This window comes from Oikopleura dioica, chromosome 1 (genome assembly GCF_907165135.1).
Source record: "Oikopleura dioica chromosome 1, OKI2018_I68_1.0, whole genome shotgun sequence".
Classification (NCBI taxonomy): domain Eukaryota; kingdom Metazoa; phylum Chordata; class Appendicularia; order Copelata; family Oikopleuridae; genus Oikopleura; species Oikopleura dioica.
The window spans coordinates 6,586,351-6,607,269 of NC_137291.1; the positions used below are offsets into that span (position 1 = coordinate 6,586,351).

General features: G+C 41.2%; 8 protein-coding genes across 10 annotated transcripts; 6 read left to right on the top strand and 2 right to left on the bottom strand.

Moving 5' to 3' along the window:
• Nucleotides 1-835: 835 nt before the first annotated feature.
• Nucleotides 836-3,762, top strand: LOC145701121 (zinc transporter 7-like). Its single transcript, XM_081778352.1, has 5 exons — nt 836-1,035; nt 1,247-1,531; nt 1,577-1,858; nt 2,614-2,981; nt 3,122-3,762. Exons 1-5 carry the CDS (start codon nt 862-864, stop codon nt 3,189-3,191), a joined length of 1,179 nt encoding a protein of 392 aa, XP_081634478.1. The 5' UTR covers nt 836-861; the 3' UTR covers nt 3,192-3,762.
• Nucleotides 3,763-3,791: 29 nt separating this feature from the next.
• On the top strand, nt 3,792-5,099 carry LOC145711829 (uncharacterized). Its single transcript, XM_081789517.1, has 4 exons — nt 3,792-3,930; nt 3,975-4,296; nt 4,349-4,744; nt 4,788-5,099. Exons 1-4 carry the CDS (start codon nt 3,794-3,796, stop codon nt 5,079-5,081), a joined length of 1,149 nt encoding a protein of 382 aa, XP_081645643.1. The 5' UTR covers nt 3,792-3,793; the 3' UTR covers nt 5,082-5,099.
• Nucleotides 5,100-5,132: 33 nt separating this feature from the next.
• Nucleotides 5,133-6,228, top strand: LOC145695666 (transmembrane emp24 domain-containing protein 5-like). Its single transcript, XM_081772666.1, has 5 exons — nt 5,133-5,259; nt 5,303-5,584; nt 5,628-5,758; nt 5,802-5,931; nt 5,979-6,228. Exons 1-5 carry the CDS (start codon nt 5,133-5,135, stop codon nt 6,059-6,061), a joined length of 753 nt encoding a protein of 250 aa, XP_081628792.1. The 3' UTR covers nt 6,062-6,228.
• An 11-nt stretch (nt 6,229-6,239) lies between these two features.
• On the top strand, nt 6,240-8,045 carry LOC145695664 (uncharacterized). Of its 2 annotated transcripts, XM_081772665.1 has the most exons (4): nt 6,240-6,361; nt 6,404-6,790; nt 6,834-7,292; nt 7,343-8,045. In XM_081772665.1, the coding sequence occupies exons 1-4, from the start codon at nt 6,275-6,277 to the stop codon at nt 7,541-7,543; spliced, it is 1,134 nt and encodes a 377-aa protein (XP_081628791.1). In that variant the 5' UTR covers nt 6,240-6,274; the 3' UTR covers nt 7,544-8,045. The 2 variants fall into 2 exon arrangements, with proteins under 2 accessions (XP_081628791.1, XP_081628790.1); XM_081772664.1 differs by having other exon boundaries at nt 6,240-6,790.
• Nucleotides 8,046-8,166: 121 nt separating this feature from the next.
• LOC145711830 (uncharacterized) lies at nt 8,167-13,617 on the top strand. Its single transcript, XM_081789519.1, has 14 exons — nt 8,167-8,272; nt 8,316-8,416; nt 8,462-8,650; nt 9,563-9,745; nt 9,790-11,187; nt 11,232-11,391; nt 11,434-11,638; nt 11,681-11,856; nt 11,898-12,110; nt 12,156-12,432; nt 12,480-12,660; nt 12,702-13,046; nt 13,092-13,391; nt 13,438-13,617. The coding sequence occupies exons 1-14, from the start codon at nt 8,167-8,169 to the stop codon at nt 13,522-13,524; spliced, it is 3,921 nt and encodes a 1,306-aa protein (XP_081645645.1). The 3' UTR covers nt 13,525-13,617.
• Nucleotides 8,762-9,465, bottom strand: LOC145695667 (uncharacterized). The gene is made up of 3 exons (XM_081772667.1): nt 9,300-9,465; nt 8,959-9,215; nt 8,762-8,909 (listed from the first exon to the last, which is right to left on the bottom strand). The coding sequence occupies exons 1-3, from the start codon at nt 9,452-9,454 to the stop codon at nt 8,764-8,766; spliced, it is 558 nt and encodes a 185-aa protein (XP_081628793.1). The 5' UTR covers nt 9,455-9,465; the 3' UTR covers nt 8,762-8,763.
• Nucleotides 13,618-13,737: 120 nt separating the features above from the next.
• LOC145695823 (rho GTPase-activating protein 1-like) lies at nt 13,738-16,259 on the top strand. Of its 2 annotated transcripts, none has more exons than XM_081772855.1 (6): nt 13,738-13,847; nt 14,845-15,036; nt 15,079-15,660; nt 15,703-15,843; nt 15,885-16,015; nt 16,061-16,259. In XM_081772855.1, exons 1-6 carry the CDS (start codon nt 13,811-13,813, stop codon nt 16,142-16,144), a joined length of 1,167 nt encoding a protein of 388 aa, XP_081628981.1. In that variant the 5' UTR covers nt 13,738-13,810; the 3' UTR covers nt 16,145-16,259. The 2 variants fall into 2 exon arrangements, with proteins under 2 accessions (XP_081628981.1, XP_081628980.1); XM_081772854.1 differs by lacking the exon at nt 13,738-13,847 and adding an exon at nt 14,074-14,171.
• Nucleotides 16,260-16,324: 65 nt separating this feature from the next.
• On the bottom strand, nt 16,325-19,780 carry LOC145696319 (hepatocyte nuclear factor 4-gamma-like). Its single transcript, XM_081773338.1, has 10 exons — nt 19,538-19,780; nt 18,940-19,056; nt 18,718-18,867; nt 18,486-18,677; nt 18,312-18,445; nt 18,073-18,273; nt 16,961-17,068; nt 16,784-16,915; nt 16,568-16,745; nt 16,325-16,461 (listed from the first exon to the last, which is right to left on the bottom strand). The coding sequence occupies exons 1-10, from the start codon at nt 19,773-19,775 to the stop codon at nt 16,367-16,369; spliced, it is 1,545 nt and encodes a 514-aa protein (XP_081629464.1). The 5' UTR covers nt 19,776-19,780; the 3' UTR covers nt 16,325-16,366.
• Nucleotides 19,781-20,919: the final 1,139 nt, after the last annotated feature.

A 20,919-nucleotide genomic window follows, 5' to 3' on the forward strand; every position in this document is an offset into this window, starting at 1 on the left:
TCGCAAGAAAATAATTTCTTTTTTATTGAAAGAAACCATTATTTATTTTTTTACGAAAAAATTAACCTTCACCAAATCGAATTTACCGGAAAGCAAAAGGTGATTGTATGAAAATGAAGAATTACTATTCATAGTACTATACTCATTTCACTTTTAGTGAAAATTATGATTATGATTTATTTTTTTTCGAAAGAAACCATAATTTAATTTTTGAAGGATAAAATGTATTTTCCCCAAAACTATCTAGTCACGAAAGAAACAGTCGATTAGATGTAAAATGAAGTGAAGTGATTTCTCTGAATATTATCCAAGTTCAGAATTGGCAAATTGTTCTGAAAAAAAATCGGGTCTGGAAAGCGCCCGCTGGCTTGATTGCGCTTTCGGATTGGCCGCGCGCGCCCGGACCAGCGGGTAGATCAGCTCAAGCCGGAGCTCTTTCGACCTCAACTGACGCTTTTTTCGGTCAATCTTCTTTCTTCCTCCTTTTTTGTCCGAAGTTTCGCACTTTAGAGATGATCCTGTTGAGAAAAAAATAGCGAAAATTTTGAACGAAGAAAAAATATACGAAGAAAGCGATTTTTAGCAATTACGTGGCCTTAGGATTCTCATCCCTTTTTTGAAGAAAAATATTTAAAACAAAAAATTATGTTAATATTTATGTACCTTCCGTGAACAATGTCATAGATCATAAACATAGCTGTAGTCCGCTTTATTTACAGTTATGCCTTGTTAAAACTAAAAATCCCTACTTGTATAAATTCTCTTTTCATTTTTACGGTTTTCGAATTCTAGAGATTTCGGTAAGATCACTGTATAAACCTGTGTTTTTAGACTTGAAGGAGTCGTTAGAAATTCGCGAAGATGCTTTGGTACTTCATCGTTATTTTCGGGATGATCGGTTTCGGGCTCTACAAAGTCTTCTCCATGGACAAAGGGAATGAGTTGCCGCACGGATTGTTCGACGAAAAACCGAAGCCCGGAATGCGTGTTATTCAGAAATTCAAAGAATACTTTAGAAAAATTATTAAAGAAAAGGTAAGCAGCAAGAAAAGTTGGGCGAAGTCAATTTGATTGCAGAAACTGAGAAGCTGCTTGCGGCCCAGAGTAAAGAAAAGTCGATTAACCCACGCTAAGCGCGGCTTACATCGACGATGTAACATCGTCCTTTTACTCGAAGCCGCAAGCGGCTTCTCGGTTTCAGCAATAATTTCTCAATTAGTTGAAAATTCCTAAATTAAAATTTCAGGATACGCGTAATTTATTCTTCTTCATCTGTATCAACCTTTCATTCGCCTTCGTGGAATTATTCTACGGAATCTGGACCAACTCGCTTGGTCTCGTTTCCGATGCGTTTCACATGTTTTTCGATTGTTCTGCACTCTTGCTTGGCCTCGTCGCTGCCGTTGTCGCCAGGTGGAGTCCCAACGATAGATACACCTATGGCTACGTTCGAGCTGACACCCTGGCTGGCTTTGTCAACGCGATCTTTTTAGTCTTCATCGCTTTTTTCATCCTTTCTGAAGCCATTGAGGTGAGTTTCTCTGATTTTGACACTCTTGGAATTCTAAAATTCTAGCGACTGGTCGAACCAGTCCACATTCACCACGAAAAACTGCTCAGCGTCAGTATCATGGGTCTGCTTGTAAATATCATCGGCATCTTCGTCTTCGCTCATGGCGGTTCTCATGGGCACTCTCATGGAGGCCACGGACACTCGCATGGTGGACATTCACATGGCCACTCGCATGGGCACGTTTCGGCCGCTGCTGCTGATCATGGTCACTCACATGGACATTCTCATGGAGATCATGGACATTCGCACGGGCACTCGCATGGAGATACGTATGGAGATAACTCGGTAAGTTCTTCCTTTAAGGGTACTATCTTCGATTTCACCAACTTGAGCCTTGAATAACTCGGAACTTGTAAATGATTGCTGAATCAATATGGGCTCATTGAATAGACCTGTCCTAGATCTTAACTATTACAGAGGGGTTTATTAATTGCTTGACCGAAAAGCGGCTAAATTTTGGCTTGAAGTGGTCATCTTCGCCAAAATGGCCTATATAAACGGCTGAATAACTCAAAAACAAGTCTGAAAACTTGGCCTTATTATATTTTTATATGTAATTTGAACCTTAATCTTTAAAATTACAGAAGGAATTTTTGATTGAAAAACTAAAAATACCAAAAATAATTTTTTGAAAATTGTGTCTCGCAGATTTTGCGAAAATTGAGCATTTTTTAAAATTTTGCGACATATTTTTGGCTCTAGAATCGAAAATATCTTGATGTAGCGATCGATACAGCTACCAACATACTGCTCTTGCTCTGAGCTTTCGAACAAGCCGTTGATCAAGAAAATCGAAGTTCAAAATTTTTTTTCGATAAAACTTCTAGTGGCCATATCTCAAGATATATTGATAATTTCGAATAGTTGTCAATAAGGTATAATTATAAAATTTTATGAAGAATCCATCTCTTATAACCGATTCTTATAAATCTTTCGAAAGGTCACCTTCTGGAAATCGAAGATAGTACCCTTAAGAAGGCATTTTGGGTCTTCGTCGGGGGTTCTTTTGAGAGTTGCCTTTTGTATAAAATCAATTTCAGACGGGCAATATGGCGATCATGCAAGGTGCCTTCCTCCACATTCTCGCCGACACGATGGGTTCCGTCGGCGTCATTATCTCAACACTTCTGATCGACTGGTTCGGATGGCATCGTGCTGATCCGATCGCCTCGATCTTCATTGCTATAATGACGCTCATCTCCGTAAAGCCACTGTTAATGGAAACAACGACGACGTTACTTCAGCGTTCTCCGCCAGAACTCGACAATACGCTTCCATCGGCGTATTCTCAGCTGATGAGGCTAGAAGGAGTCGAACGGCTGGAAGAGGCACATGCCTGGACGCTAGCAAAGGGACAGACGATATGCAGCGTGAAAATTAAGACTTCAATTGATGCTAATCCCAGAAAGTAAGTCACTCAAAAGTGGTCATTTTTAACAAAAATTTTTATCGATAATAATATCTGAGAAAGGGTTGATAATCCTTACGAAGCATTAGTCGGCCAGAGAACTAGCCCCGAGGCTATTTTAATAACTCTCGAATTTTTAGGATCACTCAAGATGCGACCAACGCGATCATGTCTGCCGGAGTTCACCGAGTGTTCATCCATCTCAACTAGGCACAAATGCGATTTTTAATTATTTTTATTATTTATCAATTTTCAAACTATTAACCGACGATACAACAAAAAAGAGATTCAGACGTTACAACTTTCTTCTTTTTCAAACTTTAATATCAAGCACTAGAAACCGTGCTGCCCCTGTCAAAAATGTATGAAAAAAAACCAATTTAGTAAAATTTTTACATACTTTCCTTCTGTATCAGAACCTCTGTAAAACTATTTCAACCATTCAACTGTAGCTCCAATTTCAACTTTGGAAATCCAAAGGAACCTGTCAACCTAAGAAAAAGTTCTTGACGTGAAGTGAATTTCCGAAACAGTCATATTTCTCGATGAAAATGACGTTCTAGTATTTTCCCTTGAGTAAAGATCATTGATCCGTTATCTCTTATTTTATTCTCTATATTAATTCCCATTTAATTTATTTCTAGTTTATTTTTACCGCCGTTAAACCACCTTCGTTTGTGTTAATTTTATATTTCAAAGTCTGTGATGGAGGCTGCCTAATGCTTATCATGTGCAATCAACTGCTATTTCAAATGCAAAAAAGAACGTATTCGTTATTCAACTTTTCTAACAAGCCAACCCTTTAGAATTTGATGGATCACCTGACAAACATCAAGATTCGAAGATCCAAGGCTGAGGTCCATCTGAAACCAGCAGCAAAGAAACAAGGCACACTTCAAAGTCGATGCTCAATTTGCGTCGAAACAGAGTCCAAATACACATGCCCTCGGTAAAAATTTATAATGAATAAATCATACAAAAACAGAATCATAGATGTGGAATTCAGTACTGCTCGCTGGAATGCTACAAAGATGACCGGCATCAGGATTGCTCGGAAGGATTCTTCAAAAAAGAAGTCGAAGAGGTGCTCAAATCGGACATGGTCGAGACAGAAGAGAAGAAGAAAATGATTGAAATTTTGAAAAGAGACAAGGAAGAGCGCGAAAAGGATCTGCTGCCCGAAGAAATGCTAGAGGAAGATGAAGAAGGCGATCAAGAAGATTTTGATGCTGACGGAGACTTTGATGTGGAAGGAATGCTGGCTCAGCTTTCGAAAGAAGAGAGGGAAATGTTCGAAAAAGCGCTCAAAGGAATGGCCTTTTAGATTGAATAAGGGTTAGTTAATGCTCTCGAATTTTTAAAGCCAGACTGAAGACAATTCAATAATCTCCGAAATATCCGAAAATCTGAATCTCTGGTGGTCCAGCAACTTCAAAGTCATTCCCGAAAATGCTCCGATTCTTCGGAACCCGCCGCTATTATCCGATAAACTAACGCCTCACTGGACGACTCCTCTCTTTGTTTCAAACCTGGCTGTTGTCTATTGCTTTATTTACAGAAGATATCTGGGCGATCCAGAAGATTTGGTGCAAGAATGCACCGACGAGATTTTAAAATATGCCGAGTGCTTCAAACCTGCGGAAGAATCAGATCCAGAGCATCATTTGTATTCCGTTTTTGAGACGATAGCGAAAGAATCGGATAATAAAACTGCGCTAATTGCATTTTATGACTCCGTAGAAGTCCTCGAAAACAAACTGAAGGTAAAACTGAAAGCTAAAAGAGCAAAACTAACTAATTTTTTAGCTGAGAAGTGCATTATCCCACCTAACGAATCTACTTCAAACTAAAGGGCTGAAATCAAAGCAGAAAAAACTCGCCTCGAAGAAAGTCGAATTCTACCATTCTTGGGTTTTATCTTCGGAAATAAGTGAAAGCCTGTCATTGCCCGTAAAGCTTTTTTATCTCGATAAAAAGCGAGAAATTGATGAATTTGCCCTCAATGCTGAGAAAGTGTCCTCCCAGTTGGAGAGCGTTAGAATTTCCGATTTCAATTCTGATACAAGTAGCAAAAAGCTGCTAATTGATGAGATGTCGTGAGAACTCGTTCTCATTCGACTCAAATTGATGATCAAACTTTTTCGATTTAGAATGAGAGTCGGTTGGGCTTGTCTCGCGGCTCTTGCCTCAGCTGCGTCCTTTGACGAGACTGAAGCTGATTATACAGTCATTGTTGGTGCTGGACGTAGAGACTGTTATTTCCAGCCGATGAACAAAGGTAGAGTCCATTTAAATATCTCATTTTCAATCTTTAATTGAAGGCGTGCCATTCGAAATCGAATATCAAGTGCTCGACGGCGGTGATCTCGACATTGACTTCATGATCATCGGTCCAAGCGGTCAGGTCATTGTCGACGAGAAACGTCAAGAAGAGGGTCTTCACGAAATCCCCGGGACTGACAAGGGCCAGTATCAAATCTGCTTCAACAACATGTTCTCCCGAATGACCGACAAAACGGTCTTCTTTGAAGTCTTCACTGAAGAGGACTACGACGATTACGAATACGACGACGATGACTACTACGATGACTATTATGACGATGGTAATTCAAGCTATTCAATTTTTGCTATTGTGTCCTTTTGTAGATATTCCTGTCGCGATGAAGCAAAAAGAAAAGAAAGGCGAGTGGAAAAAAGACCTGGTCGAGGATGAAGCCACCGAAGGAATGCTCAAGGAGAAGGTTGACGACATGATCAGGAAGCTTGTCAAAATGAAGGTTAAAACTGATCTTATTGTTCTACCCTCACATTCTTTTTCAGACAAACTTGATCCGAACCGCTCAATTCCAAGCTATCCTCCGGGCGTTTGAATCCAAGGACAGAAATATCCTCGAAGCTAATCTCAAGCGAGTCAACAACTGGTCCACTATTCATATGGTCGTCATGCTCGGTAAATTCCTTCCTAAACTCTCCCTTTTTTATCGATTATATTTCTAGTCGCGGCGATTCTCCAAGTATGCATTCTTCGATCCTTCTTCAGCTCAAAACAAACAGCTGGTGGAAACAAGTCAATGACATAAATTCATTCACAATTTTTATAAAACCAAAATAGCCTTAATTATAATTAAAGTTAGCAAAATCAAAGTTGACACTATTCTTATTTCTGTACTCAGACTAGTAACACTGTCAAGCTCCAATATTTTACCTTTCTTCCTCTGAGAAATATACATTCTTTCTGTAGTGCTCCTGGACCAAGAAATCTCTTGTCAATTTTCTGGTAATTAGATTGATTGATGAGCGATCGGGAGGAGAAGGATGACAAGGACGAAGAAGAAGTGTCGATGCTTATGTCCCAGTGCAAGAACAAGAGCCTAGAAAACGTACGTCTGAAAAATTTGGTCATTGTTATCGAAAAAATCAAGGTCTCCGAACACTGCACCGGCGCCGTTCAATCGCCAACAATCAGCTCTATCTGCAACTCGCCACTCCGCCCACTCTCCAACAATGAGAATTCTAACTCCTCTCCTCCTGGCCCATCTTCAAGAAGTCGCCACAGCTCGATGTCTGGCGATCATTGGGTGACGCCTACTCTGAGGAAAGAACTCGCCGCTGCATTGGAGCAAAACGCCAAACTGGAAGAGAGAATCAAAAAACTCCTCGCCGAAATTGATGAAAAAGACGAACGAATAAGAATTCTTGAAGAAGAGCATCAGCGACAATTTAACGCAGCTGCCGGTTTTATTTTGAGCTCCCCTGAGCCGGCACCCAAAAGAGTTCGACGACCAAAGAGGCCAAAGAAAGTTAAAAAGGTGCGCCTTCATTGCATTTTTCTCACTTATCCTCCATCATTAGTTCATCGACGATTATGACGAAGATGAGTTTTTCCACAGCTTTTCACCTGTCTCCAACGAGCAAGCTGGTCCCTCCACCTCGGTTTCTCTTCCTTCAAAGATGTACCGGACGCAGCACAAGTCCCGAACTTATGACATCCTCAGCGGGCCGCCTCCAACCTCGAACTTGAAATTCGAGCGGGGGATTTCGACCACTCGCGTTCCGTACTATAGAAATATCTATTCTAGCGCCGATGCATCGATTGTTATGAGCACGGAAAAGCCACAAGTACCCACGTGGAGAGTGAACGAGATCAAATCGGATGAAGAAGACGACGAACCGGCAACTGATCCAGAAGAAGATGACCTCTCTGACTCCGTCTTTCTCAAACGCCACGAAAAAGCGGAAGAGCAAGAAAGAGCGATTATTAAAAAGGATCAATCGTATCAAAGAGAGCAGTTTTACTACTCCCGTCTCAAGGTATGATATGAGTCGTTATTGATTTCAGTTGAAAACCTTTCTTTTCCCAGAAATCTACCATGCCAGACCCAAAATCGGTGAAAACGTTGTACCCCTCTTTCGACGAGATCGAAAAGATCAGCGTTACAAAATCGCTTCCCCTGTCAATCTGGGGAAGCAACTTACCCAAACTTGTCGAGCAACCATTTTCGCTGCCCTGGCTCACCACAATGGAGGAAGTCAAAGCCAAAACGTCGTCCACCTTAACTTAAAAAAATACGATCAACAATCAATTCTATCTATTCTTCTTAAACTTTATCCTTAAAGTGCTTTTATCTGTCTTTTCTTTTACTCTAATGCAATGTATCTTGCCCGTCCTTGCGCCAATATCTTGGACATTTTTTTCTTGCGAAACTCGTTTTTTTTTTTTATTTATTTTTGTCAATTTTGTCAAATCAACTTTTGATTTTCAATCAATCAACTTTTCAAAAATCGGTGCAGCTCTTTGAAAAACAAACTCGCTGTATGTGTCTTCTTAGAATTAATATTTTTCTTGACCTATCCCTGTCCGAAACAAGTCATAGCTATCGATTTCATTCTAAATTGAAGCTACTAGTCTGTTCTTACCAATCAACCTATTGTAGGATAAATCGGTATCAAAAGAAAAAAAACGTCTTTTTTACTTTTACCTTCGCGCTCCGATCAGTTCAAAGTTAATCGCCCCGTCTTATTTATTTCTTCTGCCTTTTATATATTTTATTTTTTTTTCTTAAAAATTTTTACACGAGCAAAATAAACGAGCACCAAGCGGTTCAGAATTAACGGGAACGGGACGTTGCCCCGTAAACGGGGTCGGCCCGCTGCGGTTCCGCGGAACCCAAATAATACCGGCCCCATGAAGTGCGCTCCTGTTCTATCTAATGGAATCGGCAGAAATTCTAGAGCTGGTACTTCTGGTCTCATTGAGCGCATTTTCCCAGAGCTTTATGCAAAACGACAAGGCATGTATTCATTTTCTTATGCAGGAAATTCAACTCTTTGTAGAATATCTCGAGCAACTTGACGATTCTGAAGAAAGTGACGATGAAGATATTCTAGGCGAAATCGAGCAATTAAAGAGAAAGGGCAAATGGTTCGAAAAAGAGGTTTGTTTTGAATTCGTTCTCCTCCTTGATATCACCAAAAATAAGGAAGTAAAAAGAGCAACGAAACCACCACCCCCAGACGATCTCCTGGACGTCTACCGCTCCAAAACGCCATGGGAACATGTTTGCAAAGAAGCTGCCAAAATCGGATCAGACTGGATGATGGAACGAAAATACAGACGAATTTTGACGAGGAAAGCTATTCTCGGCGTGCGAAAACTTCATCGAGACAAGGTTAATAATAAGAATAAAAACGATGAAAACGCATTGAATAAATATATATTATTGCAAATTGAATTGAAACACACTTTTCTTGTTGATGAACTTGTCGAAATTGATCGTACTAATCATACGTCGGGATTCATAAGAGCCATGACAAGGTCGTCGATGTAGAATTCGTCTTGCTTCATTGTGTCGAACTCGTCCATGAAATCTTTGATATCTTCATCGGTCAGGAAATCGCCAAAGTCTTGAAGAAACTCTCGAAGATTCTCTATAAAGTTTTGATAAAGAAGTCATCTGAAAGATAATCAGAAATCTACCTCCTTTGATGAGATAACCGATTTCTCCAGACTCGTAAACTTTTGGCTCTTCCAGTGGCTTGAGCGCTGCATAGAGCTGCTCCTCAGTTGGTTGTTTATCCGCCGTAAAAAGGATCAACTCCATGAACTCTTCGAAAGTGATTCCCTTTGCATTGTAGGCTTTGTCGACGGATGTACTTGAGATGCCTTCACTTGGCGCGCTTTCATCTTTGACTGAAGTTTCTGTCTCTGGATCGATGTCCTTTTCTTCATCATCGCTAAAGAATAAGATACAATTGTTTTGTGTCCTACTTGGTTTGACTCGATCAGAATCTGATCTTAAGATATAAAATAGAACGTACCCATGAATCTTGTTCAAAAACGAATTGATAAGCGTATCAGTAGCAACAATTGTCGTCTGCCGGAGAGCATCTCCAACAGATTCGTAAGGAATCAAGTCGCATTTTGCATAATCCTTGAAGACATTCAATGCCTGTTCTTCAATTTCTCCACTCATTTTTCTCCTTTTTAAAATTCAACTATTTTGCTTTCCTTAAAAGCAGATTGATTGTACTCTCTATTCTAGAGATTGAGTTAGAGGAGCACTCTTTTAAAACTACTTTAGCTCGCCGAAGTTGAGCGCCAACAAAAGGTGAAACAAGAGGCGCAAAAGAAGCTCGCTCAGCAGGTTGGCAAGATGATCATGGCGGAGTTCTGGGAGAAAATCAAAATGGTCTCTGAAGTGATCAAGGAGCAGAAAGAAGCAGCGGAGATGAAGAAACAGCTCGACGCGGATTTAGACGACATGGTCAGCCTTTTTTATCGCCAACTTTTTTCCTAAAAATATTTTAGGTTAATCAAACGCAAAAGTTCTCCCACTCCGTCGTACAGAATCTCCAGCGTCCTTCCAGCCCAACATCTTCGACCTCATCCAAAAGAACGGATGCCATGAGCACTGCTGATTCCAGAGCAGCATCAGACTATGAAATTTCTGATGAAGATTCCGACGCTTCCGCCTCAATCGCTTCCAGCGAAGAAGATCAATCAGAAGACGAACTTAAGCAGCTAGAAGATCAGCAAGATGACGATCTACTGGAAATTTATGCAAAGCTTTATGGCCACAATCTTCCGCAAAAAGAAGAAGTCAAAAAGGAAGAAACAGTCAAAGAAGAACCAGAAGAGCCAGAAAATCCTGAGAAAAAGCCGAAACTCGAAAGACTAGATAAAATTATTCAAGAAAAAAGTATTACACCAGATCTACCAGAAACGCCTGAAAGCCCAAAAGACGAAAAAACAGAAAATCTGAACAAAATCACGAGAACTGCGCGATCTATGCTTCCGACAGGCCTAACGCTTGGAGAGAATCATGTCAAAACTCCGATTCCTTCGCTGATGAAGGGAAAATTGAGGGACTACCAGCACATCGGGCTAGATTGGCTGGTTTCGTTGCATGATCAAGATTTGAATGGGATTCTGGCGGATGAAATGGGTCTTGGAAAAACTATTCAGACTATTTCTCTCCTCGCTCATCTAGCAGTAAACCAAGGCCAATGGGGCCCCCATTTAGTCGTCGTCCCCACATCTGTACTTCTCAACTGGGACTTAGAATTCAAGAAGTGGTTTCCAGGCTTCAAAGTAATCGCCTATTACGGGACGCAAAAAGAACGCAAGGAAAAACGCCGCGGCTGGTCTCGAGAGAATATGTTTCACTGCGTCATTACGAGTTACAATTTGGTGATTCAAGATCAGCGAATGTTCAAGAGGAAAGATTGGAATTATTTGATTCTGGATGAAGCGCACAATATAAAAAATTGGATGTCGCAAAGGTGGCAGACTCTCTTGGGCTTCAAATCGGAACACAGACTTTTACTTACCGGAACGCCATTGCAAAACGACTTGTTGGAGCTTTGGGCGTTGTTGCACTTTCTGATGCCAGATTTATTCGAATCGCGAAAGGGGTTTTCGGAATGGTTTCATCGGCCGATTGGTGATATGGTCGAAGGATCAGCCGAGTACAACAAAAAACTCGTCGAGCGGCTTCATAAAGTTTTGAGGCCGTTTTTGCTGCGGAGATTGAAATCTGAGGTGGAACAGCAAATGCCGAAAAAGTATGAGCACGTCGTGTACTGTCATTTGTCGAAGAGGCAACGAGCACTATATGAAGATTATATCTGCCGAACGGACACTCAAGAGAGGATGAAATGCGGTGGATATATTGGCATCATCGGCGTCATCATGAATCTTAGAAAAGTAAAATTTACCAAAATAATCAACAAAAACTAATTTTGTTTGAGGTTTGCAACCATCCAGATCTACTGGAGCCTCGTCCTGTCGAATCACCATTTCTCCTTCCTCGTTTATCATTGTCACTTCCACGCATTTGCGTATCAATTCTCACTCACTATCACGCTCGCGGATTTACTGGTCGTATTTGGCAGCGCTTGCCCACTACAGGTAAAGACATCAGGACTCCCTTTATGACCATTACTTCTATAGGCTACGCGCTGGATATACGGGCCAGAACGGAGCTCAGTATCTTCAACACATTCACGATCAACAAACTCGATGCTAGCAAAGAATATTACAATTTATACTTGATGGAATATCAAAAATATAAAAAGAAGAAACCGCCCAAAGGATATGAATGGTTGGCCTATCGAAGGCAGCAGAAAAACAAATCCAAATATAAAACCATGTACAGGTGAGCCCTTCACTAAAAGTTCCTCCCTTACTTCTTCTTCAGCACTAATCGCAACCGATGCACCGTCCTACCAGCACCATCTCACTTTGCCCCAGCTAATGTTCGGCAGTTACTAAATATTCCGATCACAGAAAAACTCGCTTTTCAAACCTTATCACCAATTTCCGAAGTTCTCAAGAAAAAAATCTCCTGTTATTGCGCTGCAGCCGAAGCACCAGGTAAAAAATCTCATATGATATTATCTCTTATTGTCCCTTAGTTCCTATCTTGGACGTGAGCTCCCCGATGTACCACATTCGAGAGCGGGAATTGAGCAAAAATATCGCTGACAACACGATTTCTATACGAGTGAAAACTCACGCTGAAGATCTTGCAAGAAGGGTTCAGTTGCCTGAAACGAGGCTTATACAGTACGATTGTGGAAAGCTCCAGACTCTTTATAATCTTATTTATCAGAAATTAAAACCCAACGGTAAAAAGCGATCTCGAAAACCTCTTGATTTCGATGATTTTTTAGGCCATCGAGCGTTGATTTTCACGCAAATGACGAAGATGCTCGATGTCTTGGAACGATTCCTGTCGTATCATGCTTTGACTTATAGTCGTCTTGATGGCTCAACTGCGCCTGAAGCCCGTATACAAATCATGGAAACATTCAACAGGGATCCGAAAATCTTCTGCATGATTCTTTCGACAAGATCTGGTGGAATCGGTGTCAATCTTACAGGTGCGGATACTGTGATTTTCTACGACTCTGATTGGAATCCAACGATTGATGCTCAAGCGCAAGACCGGTAAAATCATAATCTTTCGATTTCAGTTGTAATTATTTCTCTTCTAGAGCTCACCGAATAGGACAGACGAGAGACGTGCACATTTACAGATTTATCGCGAAAGATACAATAGAAGAAAATATTTTGAAGAAGGCAAATTATAAACGAAAGCTAGGGAATGTTGCAATTGAGGAAGGACGGTTCAACATCGAGGGGCTCAAAGAAGATCAACTTCGTGTTCTCATCGAGGTAAATTCACGCTATAAACTCCGGTCCTTATTCTTTTCAAGGGTAAAGAAGACGATGATGAATCGATGGAGGCCTCTTCGGAAGAACCAGAGTCGAACGAAAGCGTGAAAAACAATCTCGCCGCGGTCGAAGACGCGGACGATCAAGAAGCAGCCAAGGTCATCCTCGACGAAGTCGGCGAAGATGAAGAAGAGTTCCAGGAAGAAAGTGACGAAGATATTGAAGATAAACTTACGCCGCTTGAGCAAATGTCGTTGAAGTGGTTCCTTGAAGATCAAGCCCGGACGATCGCCGAAGAGGAAGCTCAGAAAGCAGAAGAAGCGAGGATACGAAAGTTGAAAGAGGAGGCGAAGGCCAAAGCAAATCCTCCAGTTTCGATTTCTAAGGTAATGATCCCTCTATCATTCGTTATTAAAACGTTCATCTTTCAGAATTTCCTGCCAAATAAACGCTCCCAACGAATCGACAAACGGCTGAAGCATGAGAGAGCGATGGAAAACGAGCTCAAGCGATGTCGTAGAACCGATAGTGACTATTACGAAGATTCCGATGAAGAAGGCTACCAACCGACTCGTCGAAAATCCTACCAAACAAGAACGCCAAAGCCGCCAGCTCGGCGTGGGAGACCACCGCTGAACAAGGATAAAGATAAAACCACAGCGAAATCAACGGCGAAAACAGCAGATTTGCCCAAACGAAAAGCGCTCCCGAGGGATAATTCCAGCCTAAAAGTAGGGATTCTTTCCTATCAAATGAAACTTTCATCGTCATTTCTAGCTAAACAAAGTAGAAGTTCAATTTGTTGCCTGCAACCCAAGAAGAATCAGTTCAGCTCAAAGTCCTCCGTCAGAAGCAGACTGGTGAAGATAATAAAAATTAAAAATTCCTGTCATTCAATTCACCACCTATTATTTTTAAAAATGAATAAATCAACAACTGCCAAACTAAAAATTTGCCTCGTTATTTTTGCAAAATTAGCAGTTATTTACAAAGATAGTATAATTCTGTATTATGAGTCACTAAGTGTACATTTCACGCTGTCGGCCTTGCTTAAAAACTACTTTCCAGGCGTGACCGATCGATTCAGGGCAGAGATAAATTTAAGCCTTTAGATTGGGCTACAAAATCTACCTTATAATCTACTAGCTCAATGTCCGGGCAAACAAGTGAGCCGAAGGTTTACACAGGTAAATCCAAAAATCAGTAATCAGCTCCTTAGCGTTGTAAACAGGGGTGGCTTCAGTGGAGTAGTAGAGAGCGCCTGTTTTAAAAAATTGATTGAATAAAAAAGAGGCGAGCTCGGGTTTCGGGGTTGTCCAAGAAACCAAAAGTAATCATCGCGCATTACCAGTAAAATTACTCAAACAAAATAAATCTTCCTGAGGAACAAATCAAACATACGAGATTTTTTATAGAATAAAAAGAGAAAAGATTTGTTGAATGAAGCGAACGATGAATTTCAATTATGGGCAATTTTAGATCGAAAAGGATCGCTCCAGAAATTACAGCCGGTAATCTTTTCAATCAGTCGTAATCGATTTTTGGCGAATAACTCTATAATGATGAATTACCATAAGAATTTTTTGGGCAAAAAAATTTTGTCCGAGTTATCACTATATTCTGAAAGCGCATATCAGAATTAGTGGAATCCTAAAATTCTAGCGCCCGATGACGTCATTATGACGTCAGAAGAGATGCTTTTAGAATCAAGATGGCCAAAACTTTTTAACCGTTTTTCAGAGGGTTATTGGTTGAAATACAAGTTTTTCTTTTCGGAATATTGTTCAGCATGAAAACTGAATAATCACCCGACATCAAACCGTCCGATATCCTCTTTAACCGGCCGGTCAAAAATAATACCGGTCGGTTCGATTAAATTTTGCTGGGTGATTGTTCAGTTTGTCATGCTGAACAAGATTCCAAAAAGAAAAAATTGAATTTCAAACAATAACCCTCTCAAAACCGGTTAAAAAGTTTCATCTTTTGGAACCTTTTTTGAACTTTAAATCTTCATAAATGACGCCATAATGACGTCATTAGGCGCTAGAATTTTGGGAATCCACAAATTCTGGTGTGGGCTTTCAGAATATAGTGATACCTCGAAAAAAATTTTTTTGCCCGAAAAATTCTTATGGTAATTCATCATAATAGAATTCTTGCATCAAATTGATATGTTAATTTCAGAGGATGATTTCAAAGAAGTTGCAGTATCATCATCGACTGAAGACTTTACGGAGCTTGAGCGTGCCAAACTCATCAATATTTGCGGCGTGGACAAGGATGGCCGCCCTGTAATTGTCGTCGCCGCTTGTCGTTTTCCGAACAATAACACAAAAGAGCATCAGCAGTTGCTCAGATTTATCAAAGCAAAATTAGGTATTGCTTTCCTTCCTTGCTCTTTTCTCATTCCGACTTTAGATATTTACGTGGAAAATGACTACTCTGTAATCTACTTCCACCACGGCTATCACAAAGCGAACAAGCCCTCATTTGCTTGGCTCAAATCTGCCTATCAAGAGTTCGACAGAAAATACAAGAAAAACATCAAACGACTCATCGTTGTCCACCCAACAAGCTGGATGAAAATGATCTGGACAATGATGAAGCCCTTTATTTCCGCGAAGTTTGGGCGAAAACTCCTCTATGTAAATCATCTCGCAGAGCTCAAAGAGTTCATTTGGCTAAATCAAATTCCGATTCCAGTTGAAGTTCAAAACTTCGACGAGTCAAAGCTGAAATCTCAAGGGCTAGAGACGATAAATGACGGAACTACAATCGCCCCAGAGTCCCAGTTTTCCGTTGAGCTAGACGTACTGATTCAAAAGCAAGGAGACCTGCCGATTGTCCCGAAAGAAATTATCGAATTCTTGCTCAAAGACGACAATATCAAGATCGAGGGAATTTTCAGAAGATCCGCTTCAAACTTGGCGATAAGAGATAGCAAGACAATATACGACCAAGGAAAGACAGTTGAATTCAATGAGCCAATCCTTCCCTCTGGTAAATTTGATCGTCAAAGGATCTTTGTTTATTTAATTTTAGCGTTATTAAAACTATGGTTTCGTTCACTGCCGCGCTCGATTATACCTTCTCACTGTCTGAGAGAAATGGAAAATGTTGTCAAAGCCTCTCCAGAAAACAAAATAGAACTCATCAAAGAAACAATCATTTCTCGGATCGATGGTGCGTCGAATTTATACCGGCGATGGTTAATTCTTTTTTAGAATCACACGTGCCTCTTCTGAAATTCTTGATGAACTTCCTTGCAAAAGTAGCGGAGGAAGAAAATTCGAATAAAATGGGAAGTCCGCAACTAGCGATTGTTTTCGGGCCTTGCCTCTGCTGGAATAACTCGGTAGGTAACCACCGAACGTTACCTCTGACTGATGATTTTCCATAGCCGTCCGGAGGAATTGAAGATATCGGGACGATCAACAACCTGATAAAGTGGTTGATTGATCACCACGAAAAGATATTTTCATGAAGAAAGAGAGACGTTGACAGCTTCATTTTTTCTGTATTATTTCCTCTCAAAATGTTCTATTCTTCACCTGCAATTTTCCTTCTATGTTCAATGGAATAAATCCCCTGATGCCTATCAGAAATTTAATACGAAAAAATCAGCGTTTTCACTGATTTTTCTAAAGTAAGAGCATAAATTTATCCCAGTTTTATTTATTTTTTTCAATTTCAAACAGAAAGAAAATCATTCGATAATTTCAACCTTTGTCATTTTCGCCGGGGGTGGCTCGAGTCCGTGTTGCATCGAAACTTGCTGTGATTGTGGAGCCACAAAGAAGCCTAGAACAAAGATGTTTCCATATTGTAGTTCGGGAGCTTTGTAAAAAAGTAAAAGCAGTTTTGTGACATTGATTTTCCGACGTCACAAGGAAGGACTGTCTCTGACCTTGTGCGTCCGGTTGGTGTTGTTGCGGTGCAGTTGACGGCAAGTCAATCATTTCCTGCCTCGGCGGCGCTGCGCTCGTTGGCGAGTTCAACCTGAAAATCGGGTCCGTATCGTCGCGGGAAAGAAGCATCTCTTGAATAAGCGCGTCTACTTCTTGCAAGCCAAACATTTTCGTAAACTGAAACTCTCGGAAATCCTCTCATCGATGAACAATACCTGGACAGCTTCAACAAGCTCATTTGAAATAGATTTAATCGGCGGAATCAAGCACAAAATTTCCCCAGCTCTTCCTCTTGATGCTCCATTCGCAAATATTTCCAACACGTAATCTTCCAGGTTGCAAATAAGCTTGAATAAATGAGTTAAGATGGCCATCTATTTTCAAAGACCTACCTGTTTTCTAAATTGTCGAACTCGTTTAGCTCCTTCATATGATACTTTTGGCGCAGTTGGGTCAAAGAACATTATTGCTCGCAGTATTCCACATTCTGTTTGATCAATCTGAATGATTTTTGAACAACTGTAACTCCTACGTTTCTTCTGGGTAACGCACTTGAGAAGACCTCTCGGCGAGGTTCCCAGTGAGGTTTGTTAGAGCTCCAAGAGCTAGGTTCAGGGTTGGAAGGGGTTCGCGCGAACGCAGAACCCCACTATCAGAAATTGTGACGGACACTCCACCGATTTGGCAAAGAGATACAGGTCAGCCGCGCCGGTGTGCAATGACGCGCTTTTTTTAAGGTGGTGGAAGTTTTCTAGCCCACTTCCGCCATACCGACCCTGGAACACCATACCTTTTCTGAATCAGCAGAAAATTTCAAGAATTTTGACCCATTAAAATTCTAGAAATCTTCACTTCCGGTCGATTCTAGAGCCGGAAAGCATCGAAATTCGGGAGTATGGGCAACTTGTGGCCTATCAAATTGATTCTCAGAAGATTCTCTATCATCTAAGAGAAAAATCAATCCCATCCACAGTCAAATCAACCGCTAAAAACTGAAAAAAAATTCATAAATTTATGCTTTTTTCGTAGTTTTGGCGGTCGGTTTGACCGCGGTCGGATAAGTTTCTTTGAATAAATCGATAATAAGATGATTCAGAATCTTCTGAGCATCAATTTGATGGGTCACACTTTATAAATATTCGAAAATTTCGTCAACTTCCGGCTCTAGAATCGACCGGAAGTGAAGATTTCTAGAATTTTAATGGGTCAAAATTCTTGAAATTTTCTGCTGATTCAGAAAAGGTATGGTGTTCCAGGGTCGGTATGGCGGAAGTGGGCTAGAAAACTTCCACCACCTTAAAAAAAGCGCGTCAATGGTACGGCCTCGCCATAAGGGAACCCCCTACGTGATCGAGGTTACCCTCCGCCCAGGTAAGTATGAGTTGCGAGGGACGCGCTAAGGACCCGGCCCGATCGGCGAGCGCTCGCGTTATGGTCCTTGCGTCGCGCGTTCGAAATCGATGTGCCGCGCAATTTCGGCGCGGATCGGAGAAGTTAAACTCACCCCAAGTTCTCTCATTGTTTCACAAAGCTGGTCAATGATTTTGCAAGCCAATCTTCCCATATCATTTTCTTGACAGTCCCTTCTGATAACTTGGTTGTTTGCCAAAAGCACCACCTGATTCTCCATCATTGACAGTTGATAAGTTCGCTGCGAGCACCCAATCATCAGATATTCAGCAGAAAAGGCTCTTAGCAAGGCCACCTGAACTTTTGAGGACAGTTCAGCTGAGTTCAGCTTACCTGATCATCAACTGTAAATGTAGTAAATGCGGGAATCGCTTTTGCCCATTCCACGAGAACACGCAACTGTCGATTAATACACTGAGCAACATCCTTTCTAGTTGCTTCTGAGATTCGGTCCATATCAAGTGGATCTACAGATTATTTACTGTCTGTTAAGCCTTTTTTGGGTACCTTCAGGAAACATCGTTTTGATATGCCTGAAGGCATTCTCTAGAACTTTCACGGACAAGTTCTCTTTTGAATGAGGCTCTGTTCGCTGAGGTGCTGGTCTGATCGGATCCCGTTCGTTCTGCACTGCTTCTCGTCGCATTCCAGCGCGGAAACATTTTATTAGCCGACAGTGACGGCAGGAGTTTCTGTTCGCTATCGAATCGGTTAGAGAAGGTTGATAGGAGCCGTTTACCTCTCTCAATAGTACAGTCACGCTCTCTTCTGCACTGGTACGAATGGTTCTTCCTTATCGATCTCCTAAAGAATCCTTTGCATCCGTCACAAGAATGGGCACCGTAGTGTTTTCCAGTCGCTCGATCTCCACATATTGCGCAGTGATTTTCTAGGGTTAGGGTTAGCGTCAGGGTGAAGGTTGGGTTAGGGTTTGAATTCCTGATTTTCCAAGGTTTCTTACGAATGGGCGCACTTCTTGTGCTTTGGGAAGAAGTGACAGGCCGAGTACTCTGCGGCTGCACAGGGGTCAGCTCGATGGGATCTTCATGCTGCGGACGGGGGACAATGGCTTGGTTGACTAAACAGACGGGAGTCAAATGATCTGTGATCGCCCTTTGAACATGACAAAGGTCGAAGGTATTATTTAAACGCATGCTCTCTCGGCCCATACTCAGATCATTTTACAATCCTACGGCTCCAGAAATAAAGTCAAGAGCAAAAATTGATAAAATAAAAGCTAAAATCAAAAAGATGAAAAAGAGATTTATCGAAGAAGAAAAAGACTGTATAAAAGATAATTGATTTGATCGATAAAAATGACTTACGAAGAATAGGTAGAAAAGAATCCGGTAAAAGGCCGGCAAGACAGTAATAAAAGCCGGTAAGTTCTACAAACTCCCTTTCTCTCATAAAGAGAATTTGAACTACAATCTGAGGCCTTTTTCTGCAAAATCTGGAGAATGTAACGAATAAAAATTTCTCTAGATAACGGAACTTATCAAACAGTACCGTTTCTGTTTAGAACATTCAAGACCTGCAGCGTTTTAGCTTTTCTTTACCTGAAGTAACTTGGATCACTTGTCCCGTCTGAGGCTGGTTGTCGCCAACATCTGCTATTTCCGATTTCACGTTTGAAATATAAAACTTGTCCGATGGTGAGCTCGAAGTCGTCACGACCGTCGGAGGCGAGCTACTCGACATCTTCAAACTCATAAGAGGCGCAGGACTTTCCACTTGCGCTCCTCGATCGGACCATACGATCGGACTTTGTATTCTCTTATCAAACTGCTGAGACATAAAATTTCGCCTCTCAAAGGAGGTTTCCTGGGCAGGGTCTAATGTCCAAGCGCAGGCGCATCAAGAAAGTCAATATTTACGAAAAAACGAGTTGATTCTCGTTCAATTTGTTTGCATACTGCTCGAAGAGTCAGGCACACCCCTCTACTTTCCGGCGTGGTACTCACTTGCTGGTTTTTCTCATGAAAAGTTTCTCAAGAAAATGTGAATCCGGTCCTATTCGACTTGTAGGAACCACTTGTTGCTGTCCACCATTCGGTTCTTCCACGGATACCACTGATCCGACTTCCTCGAACTGATAAGGCCCCGCATGAATCCACTGAGGATGTTGAATGAAATACCCGTCCGTATTTGGAAATCTGTACATTTTTCGCTTACTAAGAAGAATTCAAAGATTTTCAGGTTGTTGGCGAGACTTACTTGTGGCGGGAAGAGTAGACTTTTGAACCTTTTTCCTTTGAACTTTGCCTTTGTAAAATCTGCGTTCTCTTTTCTTGTGGACTTTCTCTGCTGAACTTGGGACATTGGACGGGCCTTCTGTGATAAGCTTTAGGTGAAAAGACCCTCTGAGATGGAGAAGACCTCCTCCTTTAGTTTTGATTTGCTTCGAGCGAGGATGTTGTTATTTTCTACTGCATATTCTCATCAATGTATTATCACCAAGTGGCAATTAAATATCTTCGCAGGTGGGATTTGCATCTTGCGTAAGGGTGTTACTTATCTTGAAGGACCTGAGTCAACCTTGCAGAAAAACTAAGAGAGAGATTAAGAGGATGAAAGTTTTATTGGCTACGGGGTTTATCTGCAGTAAGAATCTTTAGTTCGATTCCTTGTTGAACCCTGAAAAGGCCGTTGACAGTACAGTCGCGTCTGTTGTTGCCCTAGATGAGTACAGCCGTAGAATTCATTCACCAGACAAAGAGCTCTTATTAGTCCATATTTGCCAGGTAATTATAAGATCCCTATCATTGAAAAGGCTATTAACGCGTCTGAGACAATAGACAAAAACTTCCAACGACGACATCCGTGGTCGCAGTAGTCACGAGGTCTTGGAAAAGCTTCTTGCTGGAGAAGAGCGAGCGAATGCAATCAAGGAAGATTTTATAGAAAGGGTTCGTAAGAGGCTCAATGATTTATCTGAAGC